Source organism: Meleagris gallopavo, chromosome 17, assembly GCF_905368555.1.
Source record: "Meleagris gallopavo chromosome 17, MGAL_WU_HG_1.1, whole genome shotgun sequence".
NCBI classification, from domain to species: domain Eukaryota; kingdom Metazoa; phylum Chordata; class Aves; order Galliformes; family Phasianidae; genus Meleagris; species Meleagris gallopavo.
Window position 1 is genome coordinate 4,988,102 of NC_139420.1, and position 23,852 is coordinate 5,011,953.

At 41.3% G+C, this 23,852-nt stretch overlaps 4 protein-coding genes across 5 annotated transcripts; 1 reads left to right on the top strand and 3 right to left on the bottom strand.

Moving 5' to 3' along the window:
- Positions 1 to 34: 34 nt before the first annotated feature.
- TCTN2 (tectonic family member 2) lies at positions 35 to 8,442 on the bottom strand. The gene is made up of 18 exons (XM_085238301.1): positions 8,352 to 8,442; positions 8,013 to 8,126; positions 7,529 to 7,602; positions 7,035 to 7,230; positions 6,690 to 6,790; positions 6,293 to 6,489; positions 5,938 to 6,061; positions 5,183 to 5,318; positions 4,496 to 4,561; positions 3,727 to 3,855; positions 3,376 to 3,453; positions 3,019 to 3,099; positions 2,478 to 2,589; positions 2,029 to 2,132; positions 1,503 to 1,659; positions 939 to 1,064; positions 509 to 597; positions 35 to 254 (listed from the first exon to the last, which is right to left on the bottom strand). The coding sequence occupies exons 1-18, from the start codon at positions 8,425 to 8,427 to the stop codon at positions 139 to 141; spliced, it is 2,076 nt and encodes a 691-aa protein (XP_085094427.1). The 5' UTR covers positions 8,428 to 8,442; the 3' UTR covers positions 35 to 138.
- Positions 8,443 to 8,824: 382 nt separating this feature from the next.
- Positions 8,825 to 13,645, bottom strand: GTF2H3 (general transcription factor IIH subunit 3). Of its 2 annotated transcripts, XM_010720079.4 has the most exons (13): positions 13,492 to 13,641; positions 13,280 to 13,359; positions 12,777 to 12,883; positions 12,198 to 12,361; positions 11,868 to 11,930; positions 11,590 to 11,619; positions 11,134 to 11,162; positions 10,975 to 11,049; positions 10,476 to 10,529; positions 10,123 to 10,191; positions 9,881 to 10,016; positions 9,765 to 9,801; positions 8,825 to 9,688 (listed from the first exon to the last, which is right to left on the bottom strand). In XM_010720079.4, the coding sequence occupies exons 1-13, from the start codon at positions 13,568 to 13,570 to the stop codon at positions 9,619 to 9,621; spliced, it is 993 nt and encodes a 330-aa protein (XP_010718381.2). In that variant the 5' UTR covers positions 13,571 to 13,641; the 3' UTR covers positions 8,825 to 9,618. The 2 variants fall into 2 exon arrangements, with proteins under 2 accessions (XP_010718381.2, XP_085094435.1); XM_085238309.1 differs by lacking the exon at positions 11,868 to 11,930 and having other exon boundaries at positions 11,590 to 11,691; positions 13,492 to 13,645.
- Positions 13,484 to 17,313, top strand: EIF2B1 (eukaryotic translation initiation factor 2B subunit alpha). Its single transcript, XM_085238308.1, has 9 exons — positions 13,484 to 13,581; positions 13,653 to 13,754; positions 13,832 to 13,968; positions 14,043 to 14,159; positions 14,837 to 14,949; positions 15,142 to 15,210; positions 15,809 to 15,884; positions 16,030 to 16,155; positions 16,599 to 17,313. The coding sequence occupies exons 1-9, from the start codon at positions 13,569 to 13,571 to the stop codon at positions 16,752 to 16,754; spliced, it is 909 nt and encodes a 302-aa protein (XP_085094434.1). The 5' UTR covers positions 13,484 to 13,568; the 3' UTR covers positions 16,755 to 17,313.
- DDX55 (DEAD-box helicase 55) lies at positions 17,222 to 23,728 on the bottom strand. Its single transcript, XM_085238303.1, has 14 exons — positions 23,566 to 23,728; positions 23,324 to 23,374; positions 23,159 to 23,245; positions 22,547 to 22,638; positions 22,371 to 22,433; positions 21,504 to 21,653; positions 20,909 to 21,098; positions 20,459 to 20,541; positions 19,960 to 20,091; positions 19,746 to 19,838; positions 19,112 to 19,226; positions 18,569 to 18,737; positions 17,922 to 18,214; positions 17,222 to 17,453 (listed from the first exon to the last, which is right to left on the bottom strand). The coding sequence occupies exons 1-14, from the start codon at positions 23,671 to 23,673 to the stop codon at positions 17,295 to 17,297; spliced, it is 1,785 nt and encodes a 594-aa protein (XP_085094429.1). The 5' UTR covers positions 23,674 to 23,728; the 3' UTR covers positions 17,222 to 17,294.
- Positions 23,729 to 23,852: the final 124 nt, after the last annotated feature.

The following is a 23,852-nucleotide window of genomic DNA, read 5'->3' on the forward strand; positions in this document are numbered from 1 at the left end:
TTTCTCGCTTTTTAATAATATCAATCCGTGCACCTTTGCTCGTTGTGAAATAAAAATCTTTCTGTACTTTATTTTTCCGTAAAAAAAAAAAAAAATACTTGAACTATTTACAAAGTGGTTCTTTCGACATCAAGGTTTTTAAACCGAGAAATTCTCCCACACTTGAGAAAAGCATGGGCTCCCCAGCACTGCTGCCAGGACAGCCAGGAAGGCCAGCGCCAGGCCTGCAGCCAGACGCCGTGAATATGGCTCTCCTGCAAGGGAAAAAGACAAAAACGAATATGAACACAAGAGCTACATTTCAGTCTCGACATCAACCCAAAAGAAAGAAGTTTCTTCTGCTAACTAAGAAATGAATGCATTACCAAGAAACCAAAGCCCACTTCCAGACCACATTTCTGAGATGTGATTTCCTACTACAAATCATCATTCCACAGAAATTGGCCACATTTCGTGATGTTACAAAGAAATACAGGCAGTCTCTGGCATTCCACGTTGCTGTTTTTACCTGTGTAGAACTGTGTCAGCGGGTAGAACAGCTGCGGCCAGCACACATCATTTCGATCACAGTCAAATTCTGTGTAATTAATCTGAAACCTGAGGAAAAGAAGTGCTTATTAAACTACAGTACCGCCAGAACAAGTTGAAGAAAAGGTGGAAAGGTGACCGGCTTCGAGGAGGAAAAATAAAAATTGTTCTCCTATACACTTTTCTTCTGATGAGTGCAGAAGCCTTTTTACCTTTGCAAGTAATTTACAGGCCTTGATGAACCACCTGCTTCTGAGGGAACCCCTGCGGCAGAACTGTGACTCAGTGTGTGTGAGGCCCAGGCCTTCTTGCTCTGCACTCCAGCAAATCACGATAACCCTTTGATCAGTGTGAATTACATTTTATCTGCTTAACTCAACGTCAAGGGTCAAAAATCTCACAAAAGTTACCTGGTCATGGGAACCGGTGGCCAAGCCGGCACTCGGATGAACTGAACAGCAGCAGTGATGGGAAGCAGGCTGGCAGTGTTTTCACAGGTGAGGTCACACTGGAACTGCCATGTGACTGTTGAATAACTGGAAGCACATGTGTAAGTGTTACTAGAGGACTGTATGCGGAAATGTAAAGCTTAAACAAAGCCACAAAAGGAGTATTTAGGAGGAGGCTGATGATCTCTGGAACTTCACCACCGTGGAGATGGGGCAGATTGAACACAATCCTATTTATTTGCTTTGGATTGACTTGGGGAAAAAAAGAAAAGGGAGAAAGAAAAAGAAGTGTTCGCTGCATGAAACCTCCCCAGTTCAGGAAAGAATGAATCATTTACCACAGCTTTTTTGCTGTTTTCTAATTTCAGGAAAGATGCAAATCTAAGTTCCAGCTTCTCATTGCAATCAAAGGAATTTGGGTTCCAAGTGCCAGTAAAGGCACATAGAAACTAGAAGTAACATCTCTGTCAGATGCAAGTCTCACAAATGAAACATTTCTTTATCAAAGACACAGCACTGCTCCACCTGATCTGCACGGCGAGTATCTCTTCCCTGGGAATCCCCTGCACTGCACCCACAGCTGCAAAAATGATGCGAATGTTCAGACTGGCAGGAACATCTGGGCAAATGCCTGTCAGATCTGTAGGGCTTGCACTGATACTCGGATTAGATGGATCGAGGCCTGTGGAGGAACAAAGTTAAACAGGAATACTATGGAAAATGATCTCTTCCATATTTATATTACTGTCACATTGCAGTGAAACGTTGGTAATTGTTACACAAAAATGTTTTCTCTATATGAAATATACATGAAGATGTAGTTCATCAACAGAGCAGTAAAATGTCACATCATTACATCAACAGATTGAGTTCTATACATCGTTCTGCAGTGTCCATCAAGTTACACACATCTGTGCATATCTGGATGGATACTCCCAGATATCTTCAGGCAGCTGAAATTACACGTTGGTTTTATTTGGAGATGTTCCAATCCTAAGTGCATATTTTTATAACAATGTGGACTATGAATAAAAAGACAAGTATCACTTACGTATAATTTCCACCCAGTCATTGAGATTACTTTCATTGGCATTGTGTCTCTTTCCAACATGAGTAGCTTGTATTAACGAATTCAGTTTCTCAGTTACATTTCCTCTGCCAAATAAAAACATCAGCTCACACAAAAAGCAAATCCACAGCGTGAACCTGGTTACAGTATCACTATCCCATAAAATCAGTTTCCTCTGACAGATGCTATCACTCAGTGAAAACAAACCTCAACTACTGACTTGTCTGCCAAAGGGAAGCATTCCACTCCAACATAACCCTCACCTAATTACAGGGAAATCTGAATGAAACCATTATAATAAATTTCCCTTTAAAAAAAGGAAAGGGTCGACCACAGAAACCTGCAATGTATACATGAACTTTTGAAAAGAATGTGAACAGTGCTGATGGTAGAAACTTGTAGCGAATGAATAATAAATCTATGTGGCTCACCTTAAAAGGCTGCAATTTTCATTGATGTCAACTTCCAGCACACATCCAGAGAAGGAATCTACCCCGAACAAAACTGGTGTGTGAGCGGCTGACGAACACAGACCTCTGTCAGCTATGAATTGAAGAGACCTTATTTGGAGATTCTCACACTGACCTTTCAATCTCCACTTCTCAATTTTGTGCAAAAATTGCACACATTAGGATGCAAAATACCAAGTAGTGTAATTCAAATACAGAGTCAAGTCTACTCAAATTCCATTTTCCAACCCAGAGCAAATCCGCACACTCAAGAATCTTGTGAACTTCGCAACTGCTCAACATTTTAAGCCTTCATTTTATACTAAATGCTCAAACGTCTCAGGATACTTAAGCTACTTTACATTTATTAAATACAGATTCTTCAATTAAGCCGGAATAAAGGCTAGAGAATAATGTAGAAAAGCACAATTTGGCATAGAATAGATTCAGAAGTAAAATACGTATACGAAGAAAGCATTTTAGCATTAACTAAAGTTGAGGATGCAACCTTAGGAGTCGGTACCTGGCTGCCAAATTCTTAAGCTGCCAGCAGTATCAGAAGCATTCATATTTGCAGCTCTCACTGCATTTCCAACTCGATAACCTAAATGCAGAAGGAGTTGTGAACATTAACATTGATTTAATAATGCACGCAATTAGTCTCCAAGCAAACAGACAGACTTTTCCATTACACTAGGCTCATTTTAAATAATCAATACCGAGTCTAAAAGCCGATCGCTGTTATTACAGCTGACAACAATAGGAGGGGAGGAGGGACACCAACAGAACAAGTATGAACGAGGTATAAAACATGGTCACTGATAACGACCAATCCAGTACAAAATCTGTTCTTCTAAGAAGCAAAATGAGATATTACTACCTGGATTATCAGACACTTCTGCTGCATTATCACTCTTTAAGCTCACAAATTCAGCTGTGAATCTCTGTGTCAGTGTTTCTGGTAAAAGAAAAAGGAATGAATTTATTTTCAAATACGTAAATTAGCAGAAAACATGCTGTTTATATAGGATACAAATTTCTGTCCTTCATCAGCACCAGAAGATGTAGGATAATGCAAAGTGCCAGAAATTTGTCCCATACATTTTCTTGACAAAGCCCAAAGAAAATTCTTTTCAATTAATATTACTAATTAAGATATCCTATCAAAGAATTTGCACGCTTAAGAAATAAAAAAGTAAAAAGAAAATCTGTAAAAGAAATGTCCCAATACCTCCATCACATAAATTTCCAAGGAAGACTGTGACATTTACTCCCTTTATGTTGTCATCTTCCCACATGAATACATAATGTTCTGCAAAGGTTACATTTTGACATGGAACCCCCGCTGTAGGAAGGCCTTCTGCAGAAGAAAGAATAAACTCACTATAATCAAAAGCATTGCCAATTAGAAAGCTGTACCTGAAAAATAACTTAAAAATCTCTAACAAAGTTCTGGAAAATATATCATTTATCTTTTTGGCATTTATTTTAATGTTTAAGTCCCATCATACAAGCACAGTGTGCTGCATTTACAGTAGAGTTCCTTCGTTTCTCAATATTCTAACACCTGCAGTTCCTGTTGTAGTTAACCTTCTCCTTAAGAACCCAGCACAAGGCTTTACTCCATCAGCTGCTGCGACTCTCTGGTCTCAGCAGTTCCTCTCCTTTCATCTCAACCCAGTGAGAGCGCCACCATCTCCCAGAAAAACATGCTAGTATGGATTCAACACAATCCTGCATTACCCTCCCCCCATTGACTGGGAGCCACTATTCTAGAATAAAAGCTGTTTCATTGGCTCAAGATCTTTAGGAAGGCACAAGAGTGTTCAAAACACAGACACATCCAGTAGTGCTTACAGGCTGCCTGCCCTGCCTGTTTTATTTCAAATACTAGAAAACACAAAATCCTTCCCAGGAATCACGACAGGTTTTAGGCACCCAAGTCACTTGTGCCATCCAGGTTAAGTAAGAAACACGCTAATGACACAGCAGAAACATACCACTTCTAGTGATGAATTTGCCCGTGTCAGTGATAGTTCTGTAGATCACATTTTGTTGGATGAAGTCTGAGAATAAAAAACAAACGCTGCAGTAATCATGACAAAAGAGATATATACGATATTCACATCCAAGGTACATTCCTTTTCGTTATGGAAATTGTGCAGAAAAGTATTTAGAAAGCTAGTTTTGGTAATGAACCAGGCAGGTTATGTATTATCTCTCGATCTTACTAAGGTAGCTTAAATAAACAAAATTAGACAACTTAATTAAGCAGCATAAAAAAATTTTTCTTCATGCTGGTCACTACATCATCTCAAACTCCAGAGTGACATTTCTTACTTTCTGCATTACAAAAGCATAAATATAAGCACTTCTAAAGTGACAATACTGCACCCTCTTGACAGAAAAAGGAGGCTACAAGAATACAAAAGCAGTAAGAGATGCTTCCTTGTCCCACATGCAGCCACATGAGTCACCAGAAACAGATGAATGAGAAACAAAGGCTAATCCCACTATTTCTCCTGTTCTAAATCTTGGGTAATTTGGGGAAGCTTGGTAGGTGATCAGAAATAGAACTTCAGCATCCCTAAACTCTGAACTATAGCCACGTAACTGCTATGTCAACAGTCCTCTCGTTTATTCTATCTCTGAGGAACAGCCATTTCTGTTAGGACTATGCAACATACCTCCTGTTCCACTGTTGATTCTCACATCATGGGGCAGTCCTTCCTTGTAAGATGCTGCCTCAGAAAGGCACTTCACATCAAACTCCTGCAGATACGCTACAGGGGCGTTTTCAACACACAGCCCTGCCAGGGACTGCTGCAGGTAATTGAACAGAAACATGTGGGTTAGCCTTAAAATGAAAAGCTGGGAGAAAGCACATTTGTCAATGAAATGCCCCAAATATGCACTACAGCCACATGTGATTGACAAACAAGTAATCTGCATAAAAGAGGGGTTGTAACTATTTTGAGAGCTATCAGTTTTAAAGCAGTCTGAAGTCATCAAAATTTGATAAACCAATTCTAACTAGCAAATCTGTAACATATAAAAGGACTTAAAGCCAGATAAAACAAAGAGAAGGCAACAAGTGGTCAGCAGTGCAGCAGGCAGAGAGGAAAAAATAAAGAAGCCACAAACCACTAATTGGGATGCAAATCTTGTTTTTATTTCTTGAAATAACTAAAACATTACCACTTGGAGGAGTGGCAGGGGATTAGGAAAGATAATTATTGTTTTTAACAATGATTTTGTGCTTGTTTTTAACAATGATTTTGTGCTTGTTTTTAACAATGATTTTGTGCTTGGTGAAAAATATATTCCACCAGTTCACAAGAGCAAGTTACAGAATTTGGCTACAAACACAAAAGAATGTGATAAATGGAGAATTTCAAACTAGCCAAGAGGAATCAGAAGCTCCTAAATACGAAGCACTTACCTGAGGGATGGTAAAATACTCATCATCCTCTGTCATAATTGGATCTCCTGATCTGTAACCAGTGAAGAGTTTCCCAGGAGAAGCTTGTACAGGGATCCTAAATGGAGGAACTTTGGGTGCAGAACTGCAAATAAGTTCAAAAATGAAACAATTCTTTACTCCTTTACATTACACAAGTAATTAAACATTTGCCTTCAAGTCCCATGTTCTCATAAAGTACCAATTATATTTCTCCATTTGCATTTAAAGTTCCCAGTTTAAAATTATAATTTCAAAATAACTTTCACAGTAAAAAACATGCTACAGTTTCAACATTATGTCTAAAATGTGTGTTAAGAAATATTTTAAGACTTACATAGAGCCATCATAAAAATAGCCAAGAAATGGTGTATTGCTAAGAGAAGACTGTACACAAAGGAGGGGAAACCAATCAGGAGTATACTCTGTTGTCTTTGTAGAGCACAGCTGATCAAAAGGTGGGTTTACATCCCCACCAAACACTCCAGTGAAACATGATCTATTGAATAACTGCTTCAGGTCTGGTGTACACTCCTGGAAGGGAAAAGAACGTCTTAGAGCACTAATTGCACTACCACAGCCACTAGTGCTGTATTTGCAGGTAACCAGGCCAGCTCTGTAGACAGATGTCATATTTACTATTAGAAATACCAGAAAAAAAACAGGCAAACCCTCCTTTAAGGAGTGTAGAAATTCTGAAAACATTTCATTAAAGTTTAATATGAAACAAGTACCGGATCACAGCAACAACGAACATCACAAGCTCCATCTGTCAAGTCACAAGGACATGAGCCCAAGGGCTGAAACACCTGGTTAGGGATGACAGATGCGTTTTCTATAGAAGAATTACAAGAAAAGAAGAAAAAATTCAGGTCATATAGAATGGACTTCCAAGAAGCAGAACACATGCATTACAGCTTATTCCACCTGCATACAAATTATTTATCCTTACACACTAATGAAATTTAATCTCTTATTGCTGCCCAAATCCCAATTTCTCTCTCTCTTTTTTTTTTTTTTTTTTGGTATATAAAGGGAAAGTAAATACCATTTCTTCTTCAGGACATCCAAACACTTACCTGACACATTGCCCATAAAGGAAGAGTTAGCATATATTTCAGCTTGAATTAGCAGATGTGCCAGCATCACTGAACCACTGCAAGCTGAAACCTGAAGAGTTTCCACCACACAGAGAGGTGTTGTGCAACAGTCAGTGGCATTGGGCAAACATAACTGCAGACTTCTAGTGAAGGTTACAGTCACTTTGGATGCACCCTGCAAAACACAAAATGACAGATTCAACAGCTTGTATCAAATTACTGTTCTTCGTACCATTATCTGCCAGAAATCATAGGCAGTTCTGGAGAGGAGGAAGACAAGAAGCTAGTGTCAAAGCTGCACCTTAGCAACTTTGACAAAGTGGGTATCCAGATGATGGGACATGACAAAGGCAAAAAGGCAAGGCACTCTCATTGAGCTGTTAGTAAACTAATATTACATTAGCACTTCATCAGCCTTTAATATATGATTGCTCAAGCTTTCCTATTTTAAGGAAGAATCAGTGTTTACATACCACACCAGGTGTTACACTCAAATCCCAATCACCAACTCTTTCACTTCCACTGCAGCTTGGAACTTGCACATTTCCTATACCAAAATAAAAATTAAAATATATCTATGACACTGTCAATTCAAACTTCTCACGTGGTTTCAAGCAAGCACATCTCTCAGTCCAGACAACACGGAGTCAGTACAGGAGTAACCGCCTGAGCACAGAGTCCTTCAGAGTTCGGATTTCAGTGACTCTTAAAGCACTGGACACATGAGCAGGGCAGGACGGGCTCTGAGCCTGTGGAGCTGCTGCCCTTGTGCACCACAGGCAGTGGGAATGGGGATGTCCACCAGAGGGACCCTCCCAAATCAAACAGCTCTGTGATGGTTCTACAAACTGCACTGCGGTTACTTGGGTAGTTTTAGTGGCAGGAAAAAAAAATGTTAACAATTCAAATATATTTATTATTTTTTCTCGAAATAGCATGTAAATAGAATGTTCTTACCTGTCTCTTTATCTATAGCATCTACAATAATGGAAAAACTAACTCCTGAAGAATCTCCAAGAAAAAACGAATTGACTGTTAGCCCAGACATGTGGATAAAGGAAGGCTGAAAAACTGGGAAGGGGGGGGAAAGAAAGGGAAAAAAAAGAAAAAAAGAGAAAGAATCACATTGTGACACGCACAGAAACCGACAAAGCACCACACCCGTAAGGCACGCCAGGCCGTGCCTGCTCAGCACGCGTAGGATGCTGCAGTACTTCCTTCCCTTCACACACAGCCCTCCCTCCTTTCCTCCCTCCCTTCCTTTTCTTTCCCCTCCCCTCGCCCCCTCCCACCCACCGGGCTCCCCATGGCGCTGCCCCGCGCACGGAGCCGCCAGCAGCAGCAGCAGCGCCCCGAACCCGGCGGCCGCCATAGCGTCAGGAAGCGCCGCGCCGCGGGGCCGCCATCTTGAGGCGGCGATGCCGCTGCCATGGCAACGGAGAGGGCGGGAAGCGCTGAGGCAGTGTCCGCAGTGTCACAGCGGTCCGCCCCGCCTTATAAACACCCAGGAGGCCGAACGGCGTCCGAACGGCGTCCGCGTTTGTAAAAAGAGCTGTCTTTATTTCAAAAGGTTTTGTAGAAAGTTAATTCTAGATACAGCCTTCTCACAAAATGGCTCCTGGCGACGAGGATGGGCGCTGATGAGAACAGCCGCACTAACCAAAGCCAGGTGCACAGCTGGACACGGCAGACACGGCTGCACACAGGCAGGAGATCATTTTGTGCTTTTGTAACCAAAGCAACACATGGAAGCACACCATACACCGTCATACTCAGACACAAAACACATTGATCCAAAATCTTTCCAGTTTCAAAGTACAGCACTGAAGACGAACCACCTAATATACATTTACCAATGTCATTTTACAAAAATAAGCCCCTTCTCACACATAAACGTTGTCTTAAACTCTCCTGGAAAGGGTACCTCCATATCACTGCTCCAGTGATATTATCTGCCGAGGAGCAGCTATCCAAGAGAACCAAAAGCACAGAGGGAATAAAAGAATATGACAACATGAGCACATACATGCCAGAGAATTCACACCCTGAACAGGAAGGCGTGTTCTAAGCCATCTTGAAACATCTGGCTTTCTTCTTCAGAAGCTGACTCCATTTCAGTGCCCAGACAGCCACTGAAAGCTCACAGAACACCGAAGTCCTTGAATAGCAGTGCTGAGATTCAGACATCAGCAGTGGTCGTAAGTTCCCTCTACTCTAATATGTGATTAAAAACAATCAAAGCTTTCTTGTCTTTGAAAATAATTTCAAGGTTTGAAACTGTAGCAGCAAGAATACTTCTAACTTTGCAAGATCTGTATCTTAACAACCTGTAACTTCTGGTTCTAATTACAACGAATAATTAGTATTTAAAACAGCACAGATTACCAGCTAATACACGGATTTGTTACTACATAGAAAACATGACTTAAATGCTTTAACAAAAAAAGCCGTAAGACCACATATAGGTCTCTTTCATATTCTGTAAAAAGTGTCATCAATTTCTCAAGTATGTTCCATTTCATGGAATTACAGGAGGAGGTAATATTGTGTTTAAGTCGCACTGTTAAACAGCTAACTTTAATTTCTTCTTCTTAGCTTTCATGACAGGTGGCAGTGATATTTTGAAAGCAGTCCTGAAATAATATAAAAAGGAACTGTCAATTACAACATATTTTCACACTCATTCCTAAAATAAGAAGAAATACTTACTCGCATGTACTGCAAATAGGACTGAAGTTGCAGAATACTGGAAAATAAAAGAATTAGCTGTCACTAAAATAGTTCATTTGGAATGTAGGAAATTAAACTCATATTTATAAACTTACTTGACAAGCACACAGAGCATACATAACCAATTTCAATGAGATTCCGATGACAGAAACATGCAGCTCTGTAGTCAACATGAACAGGAGGTGGAAGAACAAGCTGTGATCTTTGCTCTTGATCAGGGAGAAATACCCACTATATAAACAGAAAAAAAAAATAGTGTGGAAATTGCTGTATTACTGTGCCATTGAAGTCAGTAAGATTTCACATCTGACATAGGAAAAAGCTTGTGAAGACATACCAACAAATACTGCAGGAGGGATGGCAGATGGGGCACTTTCAAGTATATACCGCCTGTAATGTCACAAGCCTGGAATGTAGAGAGAATGATCAGATAGTTCAGTCCTAAAAGGAAGGCAACAGTTTCTGCTAGTCAAGGAAAAAGAACAAAACAATAATAAATTGTTACAAAATATGTGAAAAAGAGACAGCATTTTATCAACATAAAATACCTAGACGTTGTCACATAGAAGGGCATAATATTGTCTCTTTTTCTGGTTTAAAAAAGTTGAGCGCTTTGAAACACATCAAACTATCTAGCATCAAGTATCTATGAATTAAAGTAAATAGCAAATAAGAATAGGAAGCCTGTACCTGTTGTAGAAGGCCTGAATCAGAGTCCAAGACACAAGCATCAATCAAAATACTCTGCAAGTAAAGAGACCCACAAAAAAAAGGGAGTTCAGCTAGGAACAATGTAACCTCGTCCATCTCATATAGGTTTCACAGCTGCAGGACCAGCACAGCAATAAGAAAGCTCCTTCCCTTCATCAGAACAAATATTCACATTTCTAACATCTCCCTTCTCATGCATGGCAATAAAGAACTATCAGCAAAGGCATCCTGTACACAGTACCCGCAAGGCAGGACAGAAGGCTACCATCTATTCTTTCCCAGCAATCTCTAATTAGTCCAGCAAACCCTTCATGTTAAGCAGTAGGATCTGACTTTTGAACTTGGTTACCTTCCACTCTGGGCTTGACAGTCTTCACTTCAAGGATTCTTTAATCAGATCACAGCCATAACATAAATGAACAATTTTTTTTCACTCTTTGCATACTAATAGCAGATGACATATATCAAACAGCTTTACCTGTTTCTGTGCTGCAAAGATCACATTCATGAAATTCATATATTGTAATGCACTGTCTTCTGCAGCTTTTATGACCTAAATAAAATAATTGAGACTTGTTAGCCCGCATAGCATCGATGCATTTTAAGACTAATAGTAGACTAATAACAAAGCTCTTACCAAAATCCTTGATTTCATTTCCTGATTGGCTGATTATCAAAAAGAAAATAAAAGCACATGAGTACATCCATTCCCTGTAGTTATCCTTACAATTCCATAGTACCTAACATTCCAACTAATCTAAATCCAATTAATCTAACATCCAAAATGATAGATCTACTATCTCAATTAGTGTGAATGCAAACGTCTAATAGTCCCGGTGGTACAGAAAACAGCAGAAATAAGTGACAAATATCTGTAGAACTTGTTTGGAAAGTGGGCCTATTCCATTTATTGTCCAAAAGCAATTAGGTATTGGTCAGAAAAGAAATACTGAAGGCCGTTCATTACCAACTCATCAGATCAAACAGCTATCTTAAGTTAGAGGGTATATACACGTACTTGCTTGTATGCAAATACGCATTTTTTTCTGCTATTGCAATTCAAATATTTGTGGAAGCATTCAAAAGGCATTACCTTTCACCTCTTTGCTCATCTTGTTAATGTCTACATTAGACGACATTAAGGAATCCACATTCTTTTCAAGAAAGCAACACCAGTATCCATGCGATGAATTCACTACCTCAAACAATACACGTTGTTCAATCCGCAGTTATTAGGCAAACGTTTCACTTTTGAAAATTATTATAAAATGCACTGATAGTCGAGAATGTATTGAAGCATAATTAACCTAACAAGAAACAGCCTTAAAGAAACAGACAAAGCTTTTAAAACATTCGTCATCAAAAGGATACAACAAAGTGCTTTAGCAAGAGACCCTGCTAGTAAAGTCTCTGTTTGCTGGCCCATCATGTCAGCTGCAATGCAAATTACAGAAATTACTTTTATATACAAAAACATTTGCTAAGCCTGATCTCACTAAGTCCTACAGTTTTATCTTTGCCATATTGGATTAGTGCAGAGTCCCCCACTATTGGTCATAAAAACTCACCTACTCTAAACATATTAAAACTCAAATGATTTTGAATCATTTGAAATTATTTGAAAATAAATGAAATTCCTACAACTCCTAGAGAACGTTTTGCAATTCCACATTATGAAACCTAGAATTTTCTTTTCCTTACTTTTTGTCATGAGGTCTTTAATCTCTTCTGCAATTGCATCATTTATCGCTGTTAACAATTCATATTTTCCATCCTTGCTGCCAGAACAATTTGATTCCACGGAATTACCACCATCTCCAAGGAGATCTGCAGAAGCCCAACGCTTCCCAGGGTACAAGAAACGGCTGAAAGAGAGGAAGAACAAAGTACTGTGGTTTGCTTTAAGCCTGTAAGAAAAAAAAAGATGTAAGCTGACCACTTGTAAGCAGCAATATTTTGAAGTAAAATTTCAAATAATTTTAATATTTTAGACATTATTTCGAATACATTAGGCAGGAAATCTTCGCGCCTCAAATGGTTCACTGCCCTCCTTTCAATACACATTTTAAGCAAACTGGCAAACAGGTACCACGCATTTTACATAGATTCCAAGACTTGTGAATTTCTTTAGAAGACATCAACCAAACGGGAGACTTTTGTCACTTTCGTTGACTCTTTCTTACTTTGTGAAAGGCACTAAAACAGATCATTTCTCTCCTATGCTACCAGGAGATATAGAAAAACACTTCAGGCCTTTATAGTGATGAGAAGCTGCTGTACCTTTCCTGTGTGTGACTCGCTATCACAGCAAGTTTGTTGGTGCGACTCATGAACAGGTGTGAATTTCCCAGCACCATTGCTGCGTCGATACATTTTGACAGGGTGAACTGCCCAAAAAAAAGAATAATTCAGCAAGTCAGCATCTACAGGTAACTAACTCATGTAACTGCAGTTAGAACTTGAAGGCATAGAGCTTCCTTTCTAAGAGGAAACATCTAAGGAAAGCTTTGACAAATCATACCGTAGAACCATGGGATGATTTCAGTTGGAAGAGACTCTTAAATCTCACACAGTCCCACTGCCTGCAGTGCTCAGTGCTCAGGGACACCCACAGCTCCACCAGTGCTCACAGCCCCGCCCCCTGACCGTGGGTATCTGCAGGGATGGGGGACCACCACCCCTCTGTGCACCCTGGTTGCGAATAGCTTTCATATTTCCCACCGCGGTTTCCCCGAGGACTTCCCCGAGAAGCGGCCCCGCCGCAGCGCCGTCCCAGGACGCACCTCAGCCTCCCCCTGCGCCCGCTTCCCCCACCAGATGGGATTGGTGTCGATGACGATGACCAGCAGGCTCAGCTCCTCGTCTGCAAAACAGACAGGGGGTCACTGCAGGAGGCCGCGCCCGAAGCCGCTGGGCTGGGATCGGCTCGGCTCGGTTCGGCTCGGCTCGGCCCGACCCATCCCCGCTCCCGGATCCCTCCACCAGCGCTGCTCACCCGCGCCCATCCCGCCGGCGGCGGCGCGCACCGGTGACGTCACGCGGAGCACTACGTCATCGCAGGGCGCCGCGGCCATGAGCACGGACGGTAACGGGGCGCTGGGAGGGGTGCGGGGGGGCCGGGTGGAGCCGAGGCTGAGGCGGCCCTTTGCCTTTCAGACCTGATCGAGACCTTCAGGGCGCAGCTGAGGGACGACCCCGACGTCGCCTCGGCGGTGGCCGCCATCCGCGCGCTGCTGGGCTTCCTCCGGCGGGACCGAGGTGGGCGCCGATCCCCCGCGGCCGGACCCGAAGCGGGGAGGCCCGGCCCTGACCGCGCCGCTCTGTCCGCCCCCCAGGAGAGACCATCCAGGGCCTGCGGAGCAGCCTGCGCGATGCCATCGATACGCTGTCGCGAGTGGACTCGTCGGTGGCCGTCAACTCCGGCGGGGAGCTCTTCCTGCGCTTCATCAGCCTCACCTCGCTGGAGTACTCGGTAAGGCGCGGGCTCCCGCCGAGCCCCGTGCTGTGGGGCCGGCCGGCTGCTTCAGCACTCGCCGTCCTTTCCAGGACTACTCCAAGTGCAAAGAAATCATGATCGAGCGCGGGGAGATCTTCCTCAGGAAGGTGTCTCTCTCGAGGAACAAAATCGCCAAGCTGTGCCATCCGTTCATCAGAGATGGAGCCGTAAGTAGGCCGGGGCGGCTGCCTGCGCTGCTGGGAAGGCAGAGGAGGAGGGGGTGAAGCTCACTGACATTCATGGCAGCAGTGGCGGAGGGGACAACGTTATTATCCCTGTGCACTCACAGAAGCCGTGGCTTTATTTCGTAAGGGCTCGTCTCCTCCCCTCCTGTTTCCATGCAATGCGTTGTGCTGTGCTCCACCTGTGCTGAGACGTTTAATTTAATGCACTGAATTGCTGTCCTTTGGTAGCGTCAGGGCTGCCACATCAAGCCCATCTCTCACAGTGATTTCCTCTCCTACAATCTCTAGAATACAAGCAACATCATAGAATTATAGAATCATTTCAGTTGGAAGAGACTCTTAAATCTCATATAGTCCAACTACCTGCAATACCCACAGCCCCATCAGTGCTCACAGCCCCGTTCCCTGACCGTGGCTGGCTGCAGGGATGGGGCACCACCACCTCTCTGGACACCTTGTGCCAGTGCTTCACTACCTTTATCATAACTAACTTTTTCTTTATATCCATTTAAACTATCCCTCTTTTAGTTTGAGACCATAACATCATATGTTAGATATTAATTAACATTGACAGAAGCGAAGTAAAAACCCTGACACCTCTAACTGCAATAAATGTATTAAAGCTCAGCAAGAAGTAATATTTTATCTTTTTTTGACAGAGGATATTGACACATTCCTACTCAAGAGTGGTCCTCAGGGTGCTAGAAGCAGCTGTTGAGTCAAAGAAGCGATTCAATGTTTATGTTACTGAATCTCAGCCAGACCAAGCAGGGCAAGTATTCATTAACTTGTGCTTGATCTTGGTTAAGAGGATAAGCTATAGCCAGCATCAAATCTGTCGTAACTTAAAAGCTGCTAGCCTTGTAGGAACATAGGTCATCATAGGTTTCATTCTTTCAGACATTATTTTTCTAGCATCATCTTTAAAGAAAGACTACTAAGCTTCATGTTCGTTTTTTAATAGGCAAAAAATGGCAAAGGCCCTGAGGAAACTGAACATTCCTGTGACTGTGATACTGGATGCTGCAGCTGGGTAAGCTTGATCATTGAATCTTAATGTTGTTCATCCCAACTTTATTTTAACACTGTTACATTTAAGTTCCATAGAAGATTGTTCTAAATACAGAAATTGTTACTTAGTTTGTCATAGTCATCAAACAAGCTAAGCAAGTTACACCTTTAGGTGCATGATTAACCAAATACGCCTGCTGCAAAGCTTGTTCTTTGATGTTTGCCTATTAGGTCTGACTCCATCAACCTAAGTGTAGGACTTGGGGATATGTGGAGAAGGAGCTGCTGTACTAAAGAAAGCTACTTTGATTTTTCTACTTTATACATGTTGTGTTTGTTTGTTTTTAAGCTAAACTACAGCATATTTTGTCATGCAGTGACTACAATTGATGAATTTCTCCCATCACTTACACAGTTGTCAAGGTCAGATATGGCTTGTACCATTCTTGCTGAGCAAGCAGGTGAAAACTCATTCCAAGGGTGTCTAACAACACAGCCTTACTTGGCTAACAGTAGCTAAAACTACTTTAGAAAAGTGAGAGACTGTTTGAGTTCCTTATCTCTGTTCAGTGAGTCATATTATTTGCTAAGACTTGGATTTTTTTCCCCTCCTTCAACAGCTATATTATGGAGAAAGTGGACCTGGTTTTAGTTGGCGCTGAAGGTGTAGTTGAAAGTGGAGGCATAATTAACAAGGTAAAAAGAATGCATTACATCAGTCTGTAAACTCTATTGAAATTTTCTTAGATATCAATCAGTGAAAGTCTGTTATTATTGGAAATGTGGCAATATTAAGTCATACTAGCACTAAATCTGCATGTTACTTTTTGTGTCTCCACAGATTGGCACTAATCAGATTGCTGTGTGTGCCAAAGCTCAGAATAAGCCATTTTATGTGGTAGCAGAAAGTTTCAAGTTTGTAAGACTTTTCCCTCTCAACCAACAGGATGTCCCAGATAAGTTTAAGGTAAGAGAAATACAGGTTGCTTTCTGGCAAACTAAGATCCACTTACGTGTCTGTGAGTAATTTTCTTCTAAGCACATCTTCATTTGGATCTCTCTACTGTAGTTAACTTGACACAGTACAGAGTTGCTCCACGTTCAAGTCAAATGTCCAACATCCACATTTTGTCCTAATACTTTCATTGAGTTACTAAAGCAGTTCCTTTGGGGCACAGCAGTAGCTGCAGGCAAGAAACAGCTACATCGAGACGCTTCAGAACTATAAGTTGTATGGTGGATAGAAGGTAAAACACTTGAGACCAAGGTGGCAGTGTGTGCCTCATTTTAAAGCAGTTGAGCAGATATTTGTGGTAAAATGGAAGGAAGTCAAGATTATAGTACTGCCCCTGCCCTAGAGAGGTTTTAGCTCACAGCTGTGTAATAATTAATGGTCTCATTTCCTTCTAGTACAAAGCAGACACTCTGAAAACAAGTCCGAATCTAACAGAGGAACATCCCTGGATTGACTACACATCACCATCACTTATTACGTTACTGTTTACAGACCTTGGTGTGTTAACTCCATCAGCTGTCAGTGATGAACTCATTAAATTGTATCTGTAACTTGATGGACATGCTGTGCCATGTACCATCTTCGATGACTGTCACAGCTGGAAGAGGCTGGGAGGTGATACAAGTGGGGTGGACATGGTAAGGAGACAGCATTACAAGGTTTCATGTCATTATTGGCCTTCTTCAGCCTAAGGCATTACCTGTGGATGGATCACTGTTTAGAAACGAAAAATCCAAGTTGCTACAACTTCTGAATACCTTAAATGAATTATCTGAAAGATGGGTCAAGTACTTTAGTATTGTAAAATAAAGTAACTAATGGTGTGTGCAGCCTCATTCAGAGCTTTGCTGTCACTCACTGATCTGTGAACAAAAAGCCCTGAAATAAATGCTCCAAAAGAAAGCTGTAGCTCCAGCCAAATCATACAAGGGCAGTGCTCTTAGCTTTGTTCTTATCTCTGCTTATGGAAACCAGGTTTCTTTATGAAGAAATTAAATCTGTTCTATTCTCTGCATCATTATTTTGTTATAAAAATACAGTTTTATTGAAACAAGGAGTATCTTAATGTAAAAGTCCACTTAGAATAAACATCAACCTTCAGTCTCGGCAGCAGCTTCTTTGAATTTACTCTGGCTACCTGTTAATCTCTTCTCAAATTCTTCTTCACTAATTTTCCCCTTTTTTAATCTTTTCAAAAGTCTCGTGTCATTCAGCAGCTCTTCCATGTCCTCATCTTCCATATCAGAGCCCTGTTAGCCATTGAAGTACAACAGATTACACACAGCACCAAAAGGCTTCATTTCTACATGGCTGAACACAACAGAATTTTACCACCTAGATTTTGCCAGCAGCATCCAAGCAGGAAATTATACTCAATTTCTACAACCAATCTATCAAATTAACTTGCTAAGATACAAAAAAGAAAAGCAACAACAAATAAGAACTGTGCAGTGAAGTACTGCTATATCCCTTACAATCCATGCAGCCTATCAGCCTATGCTGGCAGCAATTCACCATCAACTGAGTGATGAGAAATTGTTTCAGCTTTAAAAAGCTTTTTTTAATGCTTTGCCTGTCAAAGACCTAGAAGGTTTATTTTCAATAAGTAATTCCGCAGTGCATCTCGCTCCTGTCACACTAAAATCCCATTGCTCTGCCTTTTGGAAGTACACACCTATGCTAAAGCAATGACATGCAGTTTAATAAAATGGGTTTACCTCTTCACGCTTCCTTTTAGCTGTTATTTTCCTCTTCTTCTCCCTTTTGGCTTTCTGCTTTGACCAGGATTTGTTTTTTATGAATTTCTTTTTTGCTCCATTTTCCTGTCTTTCCTTTCTTTGTTGTTCTAGTTGCTTTTGTCTCTGTTTTTCTCTATTTTTATCCTTAAATGGAATGGAGTCTGTATTAACAGTGACTGGAGTAAAGTCTGGAAAACATTTTCCTCTTAGCTCAGGCATCTTTGGCATTTTTAACAAGGCAAAACCTCTAGCAAGACTAGCAAAGTCCAGATCTGTTAAGATAAAGATTATAAAGTCAGTTTCCTGTTGGATAAAGAGTTAACTTACAAAGTCACAGGAAAAAAAGATTATCCTGAAATTTGTATTTAATAGCAGTAACAATATTAGGTCACATTTATGCTCAGGTTTGTTTCAGTCAGACTTGCTAATTAAACGTTTTCTCTGAAAATGATGAGAAATTGCTTAAGCAAGTAAGAATTCTGTCACAACTGGATACTGCAGAAAGTATCTTTGAGAACAGAAATGGGTGGTTGTAGCTTCTGGATAATATTCATGGGTTTTTTTGCCAAACCAAATATTGCCGTCTGGAGAACAGAAAAAGATCCCCAGCTCCTGCTGGGAATTACCTTTTATTCGGAAGATCAGATTGCATTCGTGTTTGGCATAAGCCTGGATGTAAGAGACAAATGCTTTCATCCCTTTCTCAAACACGGCCCTGTCAGCGAGAGCCATAGACTTCAGTTTTGGAAGAAGATCTAACACGTTTCCCTGTGGTTTCATTTCCTGCATGGGACACTGAAAACCAAAAAAGAAATACAAAAAGAAAGGCAAAGTTCAGCTGAATGATTTGAAATGTGCTATGAGACTTCAAACATATTTCTTCTCCAGTTAATCTTCAGTACGTTTTCAGCACCTTTCCCTGTCTTTTACCAGGCCGTTTTATGTACTCAGTAAATGACACAGGGAGCAATCACATTCTAACAGTTGAATCTGGTGATTAATAAGCAGCTCTTCTCTTTTTTTAATTATGCACGTCTGCTAAAACTTTATCAATGCATATGATCTTAAGCCCAATGAATTCTGACTTCAAAATGCCTGTCATTAAACTTCTGATGAGCGTCTGCTCCCTTGTCCTTTTCTGCCTAGGCTTAGAATAAAACTCTACTGACCTTTTGATTGATTGAGAGAAAGTTAATATAAGATTCTTCCATGGGAAGCAAAAATACAAGTGCACTGCCAACATTTCCAATCCGTGCTGTTCGACCACAGCGATGCACAAAGGCACTGAAATAAAACAGGGATCATTCAAGGAGATGCTTTGTCTGACTTAAAAGCATTAGCGAGCAAAAGGGCAAATCTGACAGAATGGAAAACTTGGAGGTCTCCATATTTTCAAACTAAACTAATAACTTTAGCTACAGGAAAATTACGAGAATAGAAGTAAAAATACCTGGAAAAAGCTCCCCTCACATGAACTCTCAACGTACTACCCTTAAATAGCTCTGCTCTCTGCACTCATTCACACACCTCAGCTTGTGACATCTCTACTCTCACACAACCCTTAGAACAGAAGCCTCTTTGCACAAGTGCAGGTGGCAACCACCTATTTCACTTCTGCACGCTAGGCCTACAAACCCAATTGACTTCATTCACATCAGTTACGATAAAAGTTGCCACCTTCTTGTTGGCAGGCCGCTCAGACTTCAGGCAACAAGTAAATGCCTTTTCCACAGTTGTGTGTTCTCAATTTATATCTGAACAGTAGAGTAGCACAAGCACAAGTTGGTAAATCTGAAGTTGTACCTTGCACTGCTTGGTGGGTCATACTGTAAAACCCAGTGTACTTCTGGGATGTCTATGCCACGGGCCATCACGTCAGTGCAAACTAAAATACCACTAGGAAGAAGAAAAGAAACATTTTTTCACTAACTGTCATTTAAGAAAAGCACACTGTAGACACAATTAAATCTCTCTTACTGCTTCTACTTTTGCCTAGAGTAACTTGCTTGGCTCTTACCCCGGGAGCTTTCGAAACTCAGTAAAAATCTTGTTACGCTTGTGCTTCATTTTCCCATGAATGCACATTATTTTCACTTGTTTAATTAAGGATTCCAGAGCCTTCCCATAGTATTCCACACAGGCACACGTGCTGTTGTGATGAAGACAGAAAAGTAAAAGATTATGCTGCATATTTAATCTGCAGCCAAGTCAGAACAGTCTGAGCCCTTTCAAAAATACCCACTTGTCTGTTTTTATTTAAAATACGTACATCACTCTTATGATTAACACATCATCTATAATCTTCATATAAAATAAAGATTTTATAACCTTTAAAGTTCACGTTAACAGAATCCTGACATGAAGCAATGATCAATTTCCTTCTATCCTCTTTCCATAAGACAGCTATTAAAATGAACCACATTTAAAATAGCCGTGTCCTTATCAACACAGGGCAGCTTTGGAATTTAAGTAATAAAACTCCTTGTTTTCACAATGAAACACTAACACAGAATTACCTGAAAAAGACCAGATGTTTTTCCTGCTTGTGCTGTCGAAGAAAATGCACCAACTGATTAAATTTTTCATCTGCTTTGCATATCTACACAATGCAAAAAAAAAAAAAAAAAAAAAAACAATAAGTAAGAAAATGGACTTGATACAAACTGATCTGCCAGTTTCCTTTCATTACACACTGATGTTTGGTCAGGGAGGCACAGCAGTGCAGCAGTTTGGGTCCTGGCCAGCCAAATAAAACAAACAGCTAAACTCATAGAGCGCTAAGAATTAAGGGCATTTCTCCTCAACGTTGTTGCCAATCTTTAGATAACTTGCAAGAGTTTTACATCTTCGATACTTCTGGTTCTTCTGTTAAACTGTCCGTAATTGGCCATGACTTAAAAACTTGCTGATGGAATCAGAGAAAAGGGAGAAAAAATGCCAACTACCACAAAGCACGGAGTTCATACCATGTAATAGTTCTCCAGGCGGGTTGGAGTTTTCTGTGTGTTGGTTGCTGCCACTCCCTTCTCTTTCACCGAGATGCGGACAGGATTCCGGAGCCCTGCTCTCACCAGGTTCTCCACCTCTTGAGTCTGAGTGGCTGAGAACAGACCCGTCCGCCTCTGCTTGGGTAAAAAGGCCAGAATGGCATTTAAACTGCAAGTAAAAACATGCAAAACATAAATGCGCCAAGATTTCCCTCAGGAATAAGTTTAATCACTGGAAGTATGAGCTTATAGACAAAACAGTTTTTATTACTAGATGTCAAGCATCTTCTGTTTGAGAATTTATCAGAACATTGCAAGAAAGACATCTGTGCTTAACTGTTACAGCATTTTAAGCCAATACTGATGTTTAAATGATGACATGCTAATACGCATCAGAAAAAAGAAATCTTAAGCTTTGCGTTCATCAAGCACTCCTGATTCCTTTCCCTTTACAGCAATTGCTTTATGCAGGCTACAGAGCAAAGAGAGGCCAAAGTGCTGATTTATGATAAATGATGAATTCATTTAAAACTTCAGATGCATAGTGAAAGCTTCTTATATAAATATTAAATACCTTGATTCAAAGCCCATATCGAGAAGCCTGTCAGCTTCATCCAATACCAACACATCGAGAGACTTCACACAGCTCGCTAGATCCAGCCCATCTGCTTTTCTTCTGAACAGATCCTCCAGCCGACCTGGTGTAGCTACAATGATGTTCCCCCTGTTTGCAACAGACACAGCAATTTTGTAACCACACAAGGTAAGGCCTTTAGTGGAGTTGCTAACAATGACCACAGCACAAACCTGCACTCAAAATGAATGCATTCATCAACAGAAAAATTTCAGCATGCTACTTTCAAGTGTATTTATATTCCAGGGCCTTTCAGACCGCATGTTGATGGGAGGAAAAAGCCCTTGTGTACAGGCTCACCATTTGTGGTAATAACAGTTTAGAAGATAATTAATGACTATTGAAAGCAACTATCAGCTAGAAGAAATATTTCATGCTTCTGTGCAAAAGCCAGAGGCAAATAAAATGGCTTCAAAGTTTCCCCATGAGTATCAGCACTGAATCGTTCCAATTATTCAGCACAGACTCAACCACACTAGAGTCCACTGCTGGCAGAAAATTTACAAGAAGGAATTGAAATATTCAGCCTTCAACTCGCCATGCAGTACATTGCTCTTTACCCACACAGCATGGAAATGGGATTGATTTTACATGCAATCCTTGCTTCTTATCTCACCGCAATCTGGTTATGGTGCAATTTACTGCAGTGAATTAAATCACAATTTCTTTAGCGTGTACCCAACATATTTATGCAGTATCATCAAACATCAGCACCAGCAAAACCAGAGCAGAGCCATAATTTGTGTATTCTAATGACAAGGAAAAAAACACAACAGCAAGGCATTGGAACAGTTACAACCAACTTACCCATGCTCTTTAAACTTTTCAACATCTTCCATGGGATTCCTACCACCAATTAAAAGAATCTGACTAAAACAACAGAACAGAAAGATTTAGGTCATCTTTAAATTCTGTGACCTTATGAATGACAGAAGTCCAAAGAAAAAGGAACTGTGGTCATGAAAAGCTTGAGGTTCACTCACCTAAACCTGGGGAAGTGTTTTGTGAAGTGTGTCAGCACCTCATCAATTTGAATAGCTAATTCTCTTGTTGGTGTGATAATTATAGCTCCGACCTGCAAACAAAAGGAACTTATAGAAAACAGTAGAAGGAAGATTGTTCCAAAGCTGTCACTGGTAAGGTAAGGGAATGTGAGGCATGTTTATGACCCTGGCTTTAGGCAAAACATTCCCAGCAGAATCTTTTCAAAGACTTCTGAAAGAACTGCTATACCAACATGCAAAACGGTCAAGAAGTAGCAGCTGATATCAATATTTAATCAAGAAAAGTGGCACAAGTACTTTAGAATCTATTCAAAGTCAACAGATGCAAAAAGCACTCAAGGACTCTCGCTTGCAGTACATTCTCTTATTTGATATTGTGAGATACTTTCCTAATAGCTCAGAACAAGTTTGATCATTTCAGATAAAAAGCTGTAAGTGCACAGAAAGCACCCCAGTATTTATCCTTGTTGTTACTACTATACCAAAGGGTCACTTTATGTATTCAATTTGACTTAGTGGTACTTCTACCGAGGTCATCAATCTTACTGATATATCACAAAAACACATTCAGACTGCATGACTTAACCTTACCTGCATTTTCTTTAGCTTTTCTTCCCGCCTGAGAAGAATTTCTAATATGGGAATCACAAACGCCAAGGTTTTGCCACTGCCCGTTACCTGGGAGAGGGAAACAGAGTCAGCTCCCTCGGCTCCACAGTCAGAGCAAGAAAACCGACCCGAGTGGATAACACCCACCGCTTCTGCAGCGACATCTTTGTTACTCATGAAGAGCGGGATGGTCGCAGACTGAGGAAAGAAAAAAGAAAAGCAGCGCATGAACAGATTAATTACTACGTGGCAGAGGCTCGGTTGCCCCGGGAGCACAGAGCTCCCCCGCGTTACCCGAGCAGCGGCTCTGCCAGAAAAACCCAGCGCAGCGCCAGCCCCGCCCGGAGCCTCCTTCCTCGGGCTCCCCATCCGCACAGCCGCCCCCTCACCTGCACCGGAGTCGTGCGGTCGAAGCCGAGCTCCTGCAGCGCCCGCAGCACGGCCGGGCTCAGCGCCACGGGCAGCGCGGACCAACGGCCCTCGGTCACCGCCTCCATCTTGGCGGGCCGCGCGCAACGCCGGAACTCGTCCCCCACTTCCGGCTGCGACGGGGACGGCCGGAAACACGTACCGCAGCGCTTTGGTTCCGGCAGAAGGGAAGTTCCGCCGCCTCCCCTGAGAGCTTCCACTGCGAGCACCGACCCCCAGAGCGCCAACAACCCCAGTTTTATAACAC

What these genes read in the sequence shown, in the direction of transcription:
- TCTN2 (XM_085238301.1), bottom strand. Translation starts at nt 8,427, where the DNA reads ATGGCGGCCGCCGGGTTCGGGGCGCTGCTGCTGCTGCTGGCGGCTCCG. An exon ending in GCAGCGCCATGGGGAGCCCG is followed by an intron (nt 8,127 to 8,351) that starts GTGGGTGGGAGG and finishes CCCCCTTCCCAG; the next exon opens with TTTTTCAGCCTTCCTTTATC. An exon ending in AGAAGTGTCTGATAATCCAG is followed by an intron (nt 3,100 to 3,375) that starts GTAGTAATATCT and finishes TTCTGCATTTAG; the next exon opens with GTTATCGAGTTGGAAATGCA.
- EIF2B1 (XM_085238308.1), top strand. An exon ending in TCTCAGCCAGACCAAGCAGG is followed by an intron (nt 14,950 to 15,141) that starts GCAAGTATTCAT and finishes GTTTTTTAATAG; the next exon opens with GCAAAAAATGGCAAAGGCCC. An exon ending in ATGTCCCAGATAAGTTTAAG is followed by an intron (nt 16,156 to 16,598) that starts GTAAGAGAAATA and finishes ATTTCCTTCTAG; the next exon opens with TACAAAGCAGACACTCTGAA.
- GTF2H3 (XM_085238309.1), bottom strand. Translation starts at nt 13,570, where the DNA reads ATGGCCGCGGCGCCCTGCGATGACGTAGTGCTCCGCGTGACGTCACCG. An exon ending in GGGCGCAGGGGGAGGCTGAG is followed by an intron (nt 12,884 to 13,279) that starts GTGCGTCCTGGG and finishes TTTTTTGGGCAG; the next exon opens with TTCACCCTGTCAAAATGTAT. An exon ending in CCCTCCTGCAGTATTTGTTG is followed by an intron (nt 10,017 to 10,122) that starts GTATGTCTTCAC and finishes CTGTTTATATAG; the next exon opens with TGGGTATTTCTCCCTGATCA.
- DDX55 (XM_085238303.1), bottom strand. Translation starts at nt 23,673, where the DNA reads ATGGAGGCGGTGACCGAGGGCCGTTGGTCCGCGCTGCCCGTGGCGCTG. An exon ending in GCCTGGAGAACTATTACATG is followed by an intron (nt 20,542 to 20,908) that starts GTATGAACTCCG and finishes TGCATTGTGTAG; the next exon opens with ATATGCAAAGCAGATGAAAA. An exon ending in AAACATCTGGTCTTTTTCAG is followed by an intron (nt 20,092 to 20,458) that starts GTAATTCTGTGT and finishes TCATCACAACAG; the next exon opens with CACGTGTGCCTGTGTGGAAT.